At 42.7% G+C, this 14,167-nt stretch overlaps 1 protein-coding gene across 1 annotated transcript in view; it reads right to left on the bottom strand.

Moving 5' to 3' along the window:
• Positions 1–508: 508 nt before the first annotated feature.
• PIGK (phosphatidylinositol glycan anchor biosynthesis class K) overlaps positions 509–14,167 on the bottom strand; it is a 214,685-nt gene continuing 201,026 nt past the window's right edge. Inside the window, exon 11 of the mRNA XM_073593714.1 lies at positions 509–1,573. Within this exon, the coding sequence (XP_073449815.1) occupies positions 1,457–1,573 (117 nt within the window). The 3' untranslated portion in view covers positions 509–1,456. The remainder of the gene's footprint in view (positions 1,574–14,167) is intronic.

Raw genomic sequence — 14,167 nt, 5'->3', positions numbered from 1 at the left:
AATGTCATCAACATATCTGTAGATCAAATCTAGTTAATACTTTATCTGAGGAAGTGAGCATTCATCATGAAACGTGGTGCTGGTGTTTAAATAAATATTTCTTTACCAAGAAAGAAACGTTCTTTGGAATTTTTTTTGCCTTAATATTATACGGTTACTTCAACTGAGTAATAGATTAATCTATAGGCACCTCTGCTTCAGATACTGAACAAGCAGAATGGGACATGCCGCCCTTCTCTGGCCAGTAAACTACAACAACCCCACTCAACTTACACTGCAGTGTAGTTAGTTTTGTTTTCTTGTAGAGCACCCTGGAAGCCCCAAACCTGGAGCACTCCCTCGCTCACATCTGCTGTGGTTGGTCTTTGGCCCTAACCCTCCTGTGCAACAATACAGGCCTGCAATCTGATGGGCAACCACTTTAACCAAATGCAAGCCGCCAGATGCAGCAGTTCTCTGTAGCAGTGAGAACTACCTCAATGCTGCAGGAGAAAGGAAAACAATTAGCACGTCTTTAATTTTTTTGTATTTTTTACACAGGATGCCTTTGTTGTGTTTTGCTTTGTTTTTTGTTGAGACAGAATCACTTGAAAACCTACATGACAAAAAAAGCGCACCATGGTTACATTTCTATCTTCCTACACAAGTCACAGTTTTCTTGAAAAAAAAAAAAGAAAAAAAAAAAGACAGGTACATTTTAAAAGGAAGCAGCCAGTACATAAATATATGGGAGCTGCTAATGCCGATTAGTTTCTAAATGTGCCAGTCAGGGCTGTAGATAAAGGGGTACCACCGGTTCTTTTGTACAGGGCCAGGGCCAGCAGGGTGAATCGAATGTGGGCTGGGAGGGTGATCAGTGCGGTTTGGTGGTGGTGGGCGTTACTGGAACCAATCCCCTGAATAGCTCTCTCTGCAGTAGCTGAAAGCTGGATTCTTCTCTCCCTACCGCTAGCTTTCAGCTGCTGCAAAGAGAGCCATACAGAGAAATGGTAACAGGGGCCCTGGTGCCAATTCCAGAGCCATCATCCTCTCCCTGGTGTCACTATCAAGACCCCAGACTAGTAAAAGTATGCAAAACTCAGATGTTGTGACACTTCAATAACTGCAAAAAGCCCCCTGGAGCCTGCATATTCACAAACAAAGCAGCAATGGCAGGTCCCATATTTATATTCAGACAGGTCCACTTTAGGAAGGAAATAAATAATGATATGTCAGGTAGCTGTTCAGCAGTATTTAGTGACCATTTCCTTGTTGAACAATAAAAAAAATTCCTCCCCAATATGGCATAAACCAGAAAGCTTTCAGAGCAGTAAATCATGTTGATTTTGGGCCAGTCCCAGTCTATAAATACTCAAGTTTGTGAAAGAATCAGCAGCAAATATACAGCAGGATTTGCAGCAACACGAGTGCAGAATATTCCTGAGCTTCAGTAGTACTTGTAATGACGTCACAGGGCTCAGAAAATATGCTTCATATGCTTAATGCCATAAGTCTTGAAGAAAACGAGCAGGATCAAAGCCCAGAGTCCAAGGATAAATCCTCCCGGAGGGTGCCATTCTTTTGCTTTAGGTTTCTGGAGGAAGAGAAGAAACATGATAAGAATGGATCATCAACAAATCAAGTTTGTATGCAACAGAAGAACAAGGTAACATGCCACACCAGCACGGAAAGGTCAGTGGAGCTGCAACTTAAAGCCAACATCTGTCTCCAGATGGTTCACACAGCCGAGTGATATCGGGATATTGAACAAGTAAAAAAAAAAAAACATATAGCCCTACCCTGACCAGTATACTACAACACCACCACACAAATTGCATTGCAGGGCAGGCAGCCGTCTGCACATAAGTTTCATTTCCCTGTAGACCAAATTCTCGGGTGCGACTTTGCTCACATAATGGCCATCTCCTGTGGCTGGTCTTTTGACCTCCCCTCTCCTATACATCGGTCACTGTGATAAGCACCCATGCAAGCTAAATGCGCGCCCCCCCCCAAAAAAAAAATAAAAAACCACCAGCCGCCATTTTAAATCCTATAGTTCTTTGCTCTACCCAAAACTAAATAAAGGTTGTGTCTGAAGTTGGACTTGAAAGCTTTTTGAAAAGCTAATTATTTACACCGATCCATTGAAGAGAAATAACCACAGGACATAGTAATGATATGAGGGTTGGAGGGAAGAACCCATGAGACAAGCAAGGAACCAACACACCTGGAAGGGTTGGTTTCTCGGCACACTCCAGGGGAAGAATTATTTTCAACAGAGCAGAATTTGGCAGTGCAGGCATCTCTCTTTTTTTTCCAGGAAGAGCTTTTTGACCAATTAAATTGTAGTTTTCTGAAAGGGTCACTTAAAGTGAACCTGTAAAAATAGCATTATGTGAGCCGCCATATGCCTGGAAGCTAGGTTTAGGATGACAGTCATCAAGCATGCAAATTTAAAGTGATTGTAAGGGTTCATTTTTCAAAAAAACAAAACAAAAAAACAAACATGTTATACTTACCTGCTCTGTGCAAGGGTTTTGCACAGAGCAGCCCCGATCTTCCTTCTGTTGGGCGCTTCTGGCTCCTCCTCTTCATCGGGTGCCCCCACAGAGAGACACTTTCCCTGGGGGCACCCGTGCGGGCACATCACAAGTCCCACTGCTGCATCCATTGACACAGACAGCAGGATTGGGCCCTGTCCCCGGCTCCTGTGTCACTGGATTTGATTGACAGCAGCGGGAGCCAGTGGCTCCCACTGCTATCAATCTATCCAATGAGGACCAGAGAGAGCAGCTAGAGCCGCTGGGCTCATGCTCATTGCTGGAACGAACAGGCTCAAGTAAGAAAAAGCACAGAAGGTTTTTACATTTTAATGCATAGAATGCATTAAGGTGAAAAACCTTGAGACTTTACAACTCCTTTAAAGTAACAAGGGGAGCTACCATATAATTGTCTTCGTGGGTTAACTTTTAGTTTCCAGGTATGTAAACTGCTGAGGCCAAAACAAGGGGGTTCCACTCCCCTTGTGCTTTATTTTATATGTGGGAATAGGTGTACGAACACCCAGTGAATTAGGCTGGGCAGAAAAAGAGCAACAAACTACAGCAGAAAGATATAATCTAGAGAAACAAGGAGTTGTAGAAAGATGCGTCCTACAAGGATAAACCTGAAAGTAAAATAATTCTGACTGATCCTTTAAAAAAGCTATTCTGTTTATTAAGGGGTTTCAGACTTGTGTATCCTGCCAGCAGTCTCATCCAATTGGACTGAGTTACCCAATACCACATGGTCATAAGTATTTGAACAACCCTGAAATGTATTAATGTTGGGTGAAGGGTACCATGATTGCTTACACAAACATTTAGAAATTTTATTTGGCCACTTCCAGATTTGAGGCAACAGTTTGGGGAAGGCCCACTTCTATTCCATCATGACTGTCTCTGTGTACAAAGCCAGCTTGCTTCATAAAGACATGGTTTGGCGAGTTTGGTGTGGAGGGACTTGAAGTGGCCTGCACGGAGCCCTGACCTCAACCCTACTGAACATCTTTGTGATGAACTGTAATGCCCCGTACACACGGTCAGACATTGATCGGACATTCCGACAACAAAATCCTAGGATTTTTTCCGACGGATGTTGGCTCAAACTTGTCTTGCATACACACAGTCACACAAAGTTGTCGGAAAATCCGATCGTTCTGAACGTGGTGGCGTAAAACACGTATGTCAGGACTCTAAACGGGGCAGTAGCCAATAGCTTTCATCTCTTCATTTATTCTGAGCATGCGTGGCACTTTGTCCGTCGGATTTGTGTACACACGATCGGAAATTCCGACAACGGATTTTGTTGTCGGAAAATTTTATAGCCTGCTCTCAAACTTTGTGTGTCGGAAAATCCGATGGAAAATGTGTGATGGAGCCCACACACGGTCGGAATTTCCGACAACAAGGTCCTATCACACATTTTCCGTCGGAAAACCCAACCGTGTGTACGGGGCATTACAACTGCATATCAGGTTGTGAGGTACTTGACCTCACAAATGCCATTTGGGCTGAATGGGCACAAAGTTCACAATCACACTCCAAAATACAAGTGGAGGTTGAAGTTGAAATTGGATGTACAACAAACTCATATAGATGTGATGTCTGGCCTTATAATATATAGTATTCAGGGGGTGTAGCACCTTAGGACCAGGTGCAGCAGCTAAACCTAAGATTCTTAATTTTTCTTTAACCTCCCTTGCGGTATGATTATTTCAGATTTTAGGTGCTGAAAGCGGTACAATTATTTTGCATGGAAATTTGGCGTTTTATATTGTAGGTCTGTAATTCTTAGTAATAACACACTTAAATCTGTCCAAACAAGAGTCTAGTAGATATCCCGGGTATGATAAAGTTTGAAACACAAAAACATAAATTATAATATAATAAATAAATATAATAAAAAAAAAAAAAAATAAAAAAAAAATAAAATAAATTTCCCCACAATTCACTATCGCTCAATTCTGCAAGTGTTCTAATTTATTATCGCTGTTTTCTAGCTGGTCTAAAGCCACTTTTGACATAAAGGGACACTTTTTGGTTGCTATGGACAATCTCCAGTTTCCAGGCAGAAAGAACAGTGTATATCATATAAAACTGCACGCAGGGCATTGCACAAAGCACTGGGGACAAAAGGGATGTGAAATAATTTCATACAGTACTGTAATCTGTAAGCCCCCTACAGGCCCAGGCCCCCTACACAGCCTCACCTGATGCCTGTAATAAGACCTCTCACGGCACGCTGCTCCCTGCCGGCCTCTCCTCTCTTCTCGTCCGTTCTGGGTGATGTAATGCACAGTACAAGCACCTGGGGTGGATGGGAGGAAAGGAGGGACTGGTGGGGAGCAGCACGCCATAAGAGCTCTTATTACAGCTGCTGCCCGTGCTAGACTGTATGTGTTGCAGTTTTGCAGAGCCTCTTACGGGGCTCCCCTAATGGCCCCAGGTCCTCGGGCACTGCCTGAGTGCCGATGGGTCAGTCCGCCCCTGCTCATTAAACAGTCCTCATTCAGTGAAAGTTCATGTACTGCAATTGCAGTACATGAACTTTCACTGAATGTGGACTGGTTAATGGACTGGTTAATGAGTTTGTTGCACAAATCACTTTATTACACTTTATTTATGATATCTATGGCAATGCATATTTATTTAATCCATATTGAGCATATAGTCAAATATAGTGATTAATATGGAATAAATATGCATTGCCATAGATATCATAAATAAAGTGTAATAAAGTGATTGGTGCAACAGCAGGTACTACTTTTAAGTAGTGGCTTAGATACGCCACTGCACACCACCACACCTAATACTAGGAGCTCCCTGTTTTATGTGCTGCTTCCTAAAGCTGTTTAACCCTGAAGGGACTGGAGTCCCCGTAGTCAGGAACGAAGGTTCTTTTCCCACCTGACGGTCACCCTGAACCTCCAAAATTCTGGGTCCCAAATACATCTCTACTAATACTGAGAGGACTGTGAGTCAGTCCTCTCCTTTATATGACTACCCCGGTATTCCTCACCCGTCACGGGTGAGACCCCTGAGTTCATACACACATTTCCCTTAAAGGGGCCCTAACCGGAATTATGGTGTCACATAGCACCCATCCAGGACCCATCCTTGGCATCCTGTACAATATGTTCAAAAACAAATCTTTATAAGACAAACACCTGAGCAGTTCATTCATCTCCCTGAAGAATATTCTGAAGACCAGTCATTACACTTCTTCAATCTAATGGGTGATTTGGTTGGAGAAATTACAGGTAGCTTATCAAGTTTTCATACACAAAATACAAAACAGAAGCATGGATCCTGCAGACGAAATAGATATATGTCCTTGGCATTCCCAAACGCTGGGTGCTTGACCCTGTAGGTTTCGTCTCCACCTCTCAGTAACACGTGAACAAATAGAAAAAGAGAGCCGCGCTCCAAATCTCTCAGTCGCTGTATATTATATAAGCTCTTTATCAATGAAAGTATACAGCGGCTGAGAGATTTGGAGTGCGTCCTTTTTATTTTGGTTCATGTGTTACTGAGAAGAATGGGTCCACTTAACCTGAAAACCTCTCTGCAATTACCAATTAAACCATGGAAAAATGTTTGTTTATTTACTGAAATTTCCTGTAATCTAATGTACTGATGGGAGAGCGGAGCAAAAATTATACCTCTGAGCAGAATGAAATATGTGAAAGATTAAAATGTCATCGTTTCAGCTCGGCAGAAATAATTTTTTTTTCTGACATGACACAATGTAAAATGAGGGTTCTGACAGATGGATGGTTTTCTATGGCAGGAAGAAAGATCCGATGACACAAATTCCTCAGGTTAGCGGAACAGATCTAAAGCCAAAAAATCTTTCTTAAAAGAATAAAAAAAAAAAAAAAAAAAATGCAGGTACCCCCAATGAATGTAAGGACGGGGAGTGTTGTAGGCCCTGTTGCTCTCAGAGAAACAATCTTTGGTCAGAAAAATTAATTCCAGCCATTTAACTTTCTCCTGAGAAAGCTCAGCAAGGTTTGTGGAGGGGCAACAAATGTATAAGTGCCTTTTCAATAAGACTGAAAAGTCTGCTGACTAATATCATGGGGGGGACCTTCTTTCATACCTCTATGGAACAGGTTTTTCAAGAATAAATGTCTTTTACATTTTGTGCACCTTTGGGTTTAACCTAGCTAGTATATAAGGTAGACGCTGTGCAGAGACGATATCCCCTGAGATTTGGGCTCCTCAGTGTTCCCAGGATCCTGGGAAAGAGCACATTAACGTAACTTTAACGTAAAGTTTTACTAAACCAAAAACAATAAAATCAGTCTGTATATGCAGTAAAGCATGCTGGTTATGCTTTACGTGCTTTATGGTGCAATCTAAGGGGTTAATCCTCTGCATTGTGTAAAAAGGCTGTTTGATCCTGTCTTCTCTGATTTTCCCCTTCTTCCACTGTCCCCAATCCATCTAATAGAACAGAGCCTTGGGGGCTCTCTGCACATGCTCAGTTTGCTGTGTATTGCTAGAGAGTTTTTTTTTTTGTTCTTGGGTGCATGTGATCGGCACTGTCCAGGCAAAGGGATCAAGGGTCCTGCAGCCTCATAGGACAGTCAGAGTAGAATGAAATATCCTCCTACATGCTTTAACCAGGCACTTATAGAAGTCACAAGATTGTTATATACTGCTGATGGGAAAAGGTATTTAGCAGTTTATATTTACTAAAATAATTGCATTTCCATGTTCTGTGTACTGTGAGAGACCAGATATAGTGAATGCAGGGTCCTGGGTTTAGTAACACTTTAACCACCATACCGGGCCTATTTTGGCACTTCTCTCCTACATGTAAAAATCATCATTTTTTTGCTAGAAAATTACTCAGAAGCCCCAAACATTATATATGTTTTTTAGCAGACACCCTAGGGAATAAAATGGCGGTCATTGCAACTTTTTATCTCACATGGTATTTGCACAATAATTTTTCAAACACCTTTTTTTTGGAAAAAAAACGGTTTCATGAATTAAAAAAAAATAACAAAACAGTAAAGTTAGACCATTTTTTTGTATAATGTGAAATATGATGTTATGCAGAGTAAATAGATACCCAACATGTCACGCTTTAAAATTACGCATACTCGTGGAATGGCGCCAAACTTCAGTACTTAAAAATCTCCATAGGCAACGCTTTGAAAACTTTTACAGGTTACCAGTTTAGAATTACAGAGGAGTTCTAGTGCTAGAATTGTTGCACACGCTCTAACGCACGCGGCGATACTTCACATGTGTGGTTTGAATGGTGTTTACATATGTGGGTGGAACTTGCGTGTGCGTTCGCTTCTGAGCGCAAGCTACCGGGGACAGGGGCGTTTAAAATTTTTTTTTTTTATTTTACTTCATTTTTTATATTTTTACATTTTTTTTTTTTTTTTTTAATCTCTTTTATTCCTATTACAAGGAATGTAAACAACCCTTGTAATAGGAATCTATTGTGACAGCTCCTCTTTATGGAGAGATGCGGGGTCAATAAGACCCCACATCTCTCCGCCAGGCTGGAAAGCATGAGATGGAGAAAAACAAAATTCACCGATCTCATGCTGACAGCCGCGATTGCGGCTTTGTTTACATTGGGGAAAACGGGCGTGATGCGCCCAGGGCTCCGACGGTCAGGGCTCCGACAGACTGGTGACCATCTGGTGACCATCCAAACACAGTGGAACTAGCACTACAACATATATGGGGTTCCTAGCACCAAGTGGCCCCAAGATATGGGGCCCCAAAGTCGGGTCACAAAATGTCCTTCTCTGCTGCAGAAAAGTGCTTGACATTTTGCGACTCGACTTTGGGGCCCCATATCTCGGGGCCACTTAGTGCTAGGAACCCCAAATTTGGCCCCAAAGTCGGGTCGCAAAATGTCATTCTCTGCTCTGCAGATGCTTCTAGACGTAAACACGGCTAAACGCCACTAAACGCGGCATGCAAACTCGGCAAAACGGGCGTTTCTAAACGCCGGTTTCAGCTTTTAAAAATCTGTGTTCAGCAGAGTTTGCACCAGCGTCTCGTGTGCATGAGGCCTTAGTCTCTAGGGTTGGGGCTATAAAAGAAGCAGACTTTGCATTTTCATGTAAGGCCCAATTCAAAGTGGAACTTAAAGTGGTTCTATAGGCATTCTATGCATTAAGATAAAAAAAACTGTGTGCAGCCGCCCCCCTAATACTTACCTGAGCCCCAACTCAATCCAGCGATACTGCACAAGAGACTCAGCTGTCTAGAACTCTCCCTCCTGATTGGCTGAGCCATTGGCTCCCGCTGCTGTCAAAGTAAGCGAACCAAGGAGGAGAGAGAGTGGACGGAGCTGAGCCTCGGCTCCGTGTCTGAATGGACACACAGAGCAGCGGCTCGGGTGCCCCCAAAGCAAGCTGCTTGCTGCGGAGGCACTCGGCAGGAGGGAGGGGCCAGGAGCGCCAAAGAGGGACCCGAGAAGAGGAGGATCGGGGCTGCTCTGTGCAAAACCACTGAACAGAACAGGTAAGATTGACATGTTTGGTATTTAAAAAAAAAAAAAAAAAAAAAAAACAAGACTTTAGTATCACTTTAAAAAGGGAAGATCTACCATGTTGTATGGAACATCTAGAAATGTGAATTGTTTTCTTAAATCTGGAATTCTTCCTGAAATACAGCAGTGAAATTCCTGGTATATTAGTGTGCCTAGGCACTCCTATACCTGTAGCCTCATACCTGTATATTTGCAGTATGAGATCTAAGCCACTGCTGCCTCTAATTGCTAGGAGATCTAGAGTTAGATTTGGTCACTATTGTGCGGTTCACAGTTCTCCTTGTTGGAGGCTCTGACATGAGGAAGCAAAAGCCTGCCTCTAGCAAGATGGCCTCCTCTACACAGACACACCATGCTACATAATGTTAGGTTATGAGAAGTTGGGGTTTGTCTATTTTTATTCACTATGAGTTGTAGCAGAATCTAAGCTGAAAGTTTCCCACAGATGAGCACTGATTGTTCACATTAAGAGTTTTCTGAACGGACATGGAAGGCATTCAAACTGCATAGTGTGCAATGGTTGGCAGATGTCATCACTACACAGAAGTACTATTGAAGTGCAGTCGGGCCTCATCCCATGTCACTTTAGAAGCACTTTTCCCCCAAAAAGCACAAATCCACAAATGAAAAGCTGACACGGTTGAATATTCTATTAGCATTGCTAAAGTTTAAGGCTAGGTTTCCACTAGTGCGTCCCCAAAGTCGCGCGATTTTGCCGCAATTTTTTACCGCGATTTTACCGCGACTTTTTACCGCGATTTGAAGCAATGCCTGTATTTATAGACCTCAAGTCGCATCAAAGTGGGACCAAAGTAGTGCAGGGACTACTTTGAAGTCGCTGCGACTTGAAGTCGCACAGATATGAACGGTACTCATTGGAAATCATGGGAAACAATTTGTCATGCGACTTTTCAGTCCCAAGTCGCATGAAAAGTCGCACTAGTGGAAACAGAGCCTTAGTGAGCTCCGACGCTCTCCTTTAAATAAACGAAGTGCCATCATAAATGCAGCACAGATGCATCAACTGTTCTCTGACCCGGCTCTGCATTAGACCAAAAAAAAGTCTTGTCTAAGTTCCAGTAATTAACCTACCACATCTGCTGACTGCAGGGCTGGTTTTAATCAATCTTTCTTATCTTTCTTATGCTGGATCGGAGACAAACTTTCAAACTAAGTGCTACCTGACCCTTGTAAACAAATTACTTTCATTTCCAGTGAAATTGAAAGACATAATTGCGGCAAGGATTGGCTCTGAAGACTGCAGATTTCTTGTACTACACCAAGTCATAGTGATCTGTATTACAATGTTTTCGAAAACGGAGACTATTGTGAAATGACAATACACAAATATTTATATGAAGCAGTGCTTGTCAACCTGTTAAATGGAGCCTCAAGTGTGGACCCTGACATGACCAAAAGGCTATACATAATGTTCAGTGGAATCAATGCTACAGAAAACTGTCAGACTGAATATACTACAGCAGATGTCCCCAAACTTTCTTAACAAAGAGCCAGTTCACTGTCCTTCAGACTTTAGGAAGGCTGAACTGTGGCCAGTGGGAACAGGAAATGCCCCCACATAGTTACATAGTAGGTAAGGTTGAATAAAGTCCACCCCGTTCAACCTGTGTAGGTGTACGTGTGTCGATAATCAATTCCCATATGCCTGTAGGTTTTGTTCTTTAAGATGCATGTCCAAGAGTCTTTTAAAAATATCAATACTCCCCGCTGACACCACCAATTGTGGAAGAGAGTTTCACATCCTCGTTGCCCTGACATTGAACACCCCCCCCCCCCACATGCAACTTAAGGTTAAACCGCTTCTCTTCCAGTCTCATTGTGTGGTCCCGCGTCCTCTTACACTCCCTGAGACTGAATCGTTTTTCCCTACACTAGGATCACCATTAAGGTATTTCTAAATCGATATTATGTCCCTTCTAAAGCCTCAACATCCATAGACCGTGGGAGTAAAAAATGCCCCAGGGTTGGTGAGCAGTGACGTAAAAAATGACCTGCCTCCTGTGGTTAGTGGGAGGAGGATCAATGCACATTGTTAGTGTCAGTATGAGGAATAGTACCCCATCATTGGGATTAGTGCGAGGAATAGAGCCTCACCATTGGTATTAGTGGGAGAAATCATGCCTCATAATTGGTATCAGTGTAAGGAATAGTGCCTACAGTGCTGGCCCCCTGCCCGCCGCTCGCTACTGTCACTTGCAAACAGGCTTCTGTGTCTAAAAGTGACAGCAATCCTCTTCTAGTGGTTTGCACAGAACCCTCCCTATTCTGGCCCCCAGAGGAGGGGGCAAGAGATGTGCACAGCCGCTGTAGTCTCACTGAGGATTTGGGGGCGAGAGCTCTCTACTGGAAGGGGGTGGGGGTTTGGGGGAAGAGCTCTGTACTTGGGAGGAAGTTAGGAAGAATTTGGGGTAAACGGGTCTGTGAGATATGCACTCCTGAGCCCTGCACTCTGTGTGAAGCACAGAAGAAGTGCCACATTGTTGGAATCATTGGGAGGTATAGTTTCCCAAGGGCCAGTTAGAGGAGAGCACTGTGCCACATCCAGACTGAGGGTCACCTCGGAAACCACTGCACTACAGTATATGGTCACAGACTAGAATGCATGCTACAGGTATGGTTGAAGACTAGCAACATGCAGTCAAGAGTTTGGGAACACATTATTAGAGACTGCTAGAGCTTATTGCCATTACATTTTCAAGTCAGCACACCCCTCAATCCCCTTAAAAAATTACAGATTACAGAAAAATTGAAAAAAAAAAAAAAAAAAAGAATAGACCGCATAGAGAATGGAAGGATGGATGAACAAAAAATAAATTTACATGCAAAGACCCTCTCTGTCAAAAATGTCTTCAAGTTGCAGGGTCCTTGTGTCCCTCACACAAGAAATAGTCCCTTTTTTACATCTTACATACATTGAATGTGTAAGAGTTTATGGACATTTCTGCAAATTACTGGGTGGACGGGTACAGCATACAAAGATTTTTAAGAGATTTGTGCTCTTTCAACCTTGTTATGGCAGTTTGGTGATAGTTTTTTTTTTTATTCCAGCATGACAGTGGGGAAACCTGCCTTAAATGTGCACTCACTCTTCCCTGATGACTATAAGGTACCACACTGCAGGGCGTGCTCCACCTGGCGGTATTCCCGAGTGTGGCTCGGGGTTAAATTTCAGCACCATTAGCAGTAACCCCAAGCCACACTCGAGATTACATCTCAGGAACCTGGTGCGGTATACTTACCTTGTCCCCAGGATTCTGCAATGTCTCCCCACTGTGTCTGCGGGCTCTGTCCTCCACCCGAAAGCGTCTCTGTGCCGGGCTCCGTTCCCTGCGCGCGTCGCGACGCATGGGGGCGGAGCCTGGCGGCAAATTTAATAAAGTGAAAATTCATAGCAGATACAGTAATGTAATCTGTAAGATTACAGTGTACTGTATGAAATCATTTCACATCCCTTTTGTCCCCAGTGCTTTGTCCAATGCCCTGCATGCCGTTTTATATGATATATACTGCTCTTTCTGCCTGGAAACTGGAGATTGTCCATAGCGACCAAAAAGTGTCCCTTTACGTCAAAAGGGGTTTTAGACCAGCTAGAAAACAGTGATAGTAAATTAGAATGACTTGCAGAATTTAGCGATAGTGATTAGTGGGGAAATTTATTTTATTATTATTAAATTAATATTTTTTAATTATTTATATTTATTATATTATAATTTATGATTTTGTATTTCAAACTTCATCATACTCGGGATATCTACTAGACTTTTGGTGGACAGATTTAAGTGTGTTATTGCTAAGAATTGCAGGCCTACAATATAAAACGCCAAATTTCTATGCAAAATAATTGTACAGCTTTGAGACGCAAAAATCTGAAATAATCATACCGCCAGGGAGGTTAAGCAGCTTCTGCCTGATTGACAGTCACAGGCTGTGAAAGAAAACGCTACATCAATAAATAATAACAAGCGAAGGAGCAGACACTTGGTATGAGGTGGCATCAGCTTTGCATTCTGCTACAATACAATAACCTGACCTTTAAAATGTAAAGTGATGCCATTGCTAAGTCGCAGATGTTTTTTTTTTTGAACATCTAACATCTGCAGTGAGATCCCAGGCCGTCGGTCAGTTCCAATTCCTCTTCCCAAAACTGCCTTCTACATCCTGCTTCTTCAAATCTGACAGCAATAATTAAACACATCTGCTAGTCAGTGCAACCGTCCAGCTATAGAGATGTGTGGAGGAGAAAAAGACCATTCAAAATATATCTGGGCACCAAGTAAGGCCAATTGCTGAGCTGCAAATGCTATCTATAACCAGAGAGTGCACTTGATTTGCCTTTAAGAACTTAAATACCGGGCACTTTTACCACCTTCCTGTCCAGACCAATTTTCAGCATTGACGCATTTTGAATGACGATTGCACGGTCATGTAACGCTGTACCCATATGACATTTTTATCATTTTTTTGAGACAAATAGAGCTTTCTTTTGGTGGTATTTAATTAGCACTGAGTTTATTTTTTGCTAAACAAATTAGAAAAAAATTTGTTAATTTTGTAAATAAGCAATTTTTCTTCTTTGCTGATGTGTGCTGATAAGGCTGCATGGAAGGCCACTGATGTGCGCTGATAAGGCTGCACTGACGGCCACTGATGTGCGCTGATAAGGCTGCACTGACGGCCACTGATGTGCAGCACTGATGGGCAGCCTTTATGGGCACTGATAGGTGGCAATGATGGGCACTGACCGGCATCACTGATGAGCACTGAAAGGCAGCACTGATAATCACTGCACTGATTATCAGCAAAGACCCCCGTCAGGAAAGCAGCTTATTGGCTCTCCTCTACTCATGCACTGTCAGCATGAGTAGAGGAATAGTGATAACTGGTACTTCCTAGTTACACTGTGATCAGCTTTACTGCATATACAGACTGATTTTACTGTTTTGGGTTTACTAACAATTTAAGGTTAGATATCAATAAAATTGCACAGTCAGATGCAACTGCATCAATTCTGGGAGGACCTGCAGTCTCCTAAAATATGTTTCTGTCAGGTGCAGTCTTCCTCTTTGAGAACTACAGGAGGTGAGTTCTGACAAAC

The sequence above is a fragment of the Aquarana catesbeiana genome, linkage group LG07, assembly GCF_042186555.1.
Source record: "Aquarana catesbeiana isolate 2022-GZ linkage group LG07, ASM4218655v1, whole genome shotgun sequence".
NCBI classification, from domain to species: domain Eukaryota; kingdom Metazoa; phylum Chordata; class Amphibia; order Anura; family Ranidae; genus Aquarana; species Aquarana catesbeiana.
This window is presented reverse-complemented; position numbering and strand designations above follow the sequence as displayed.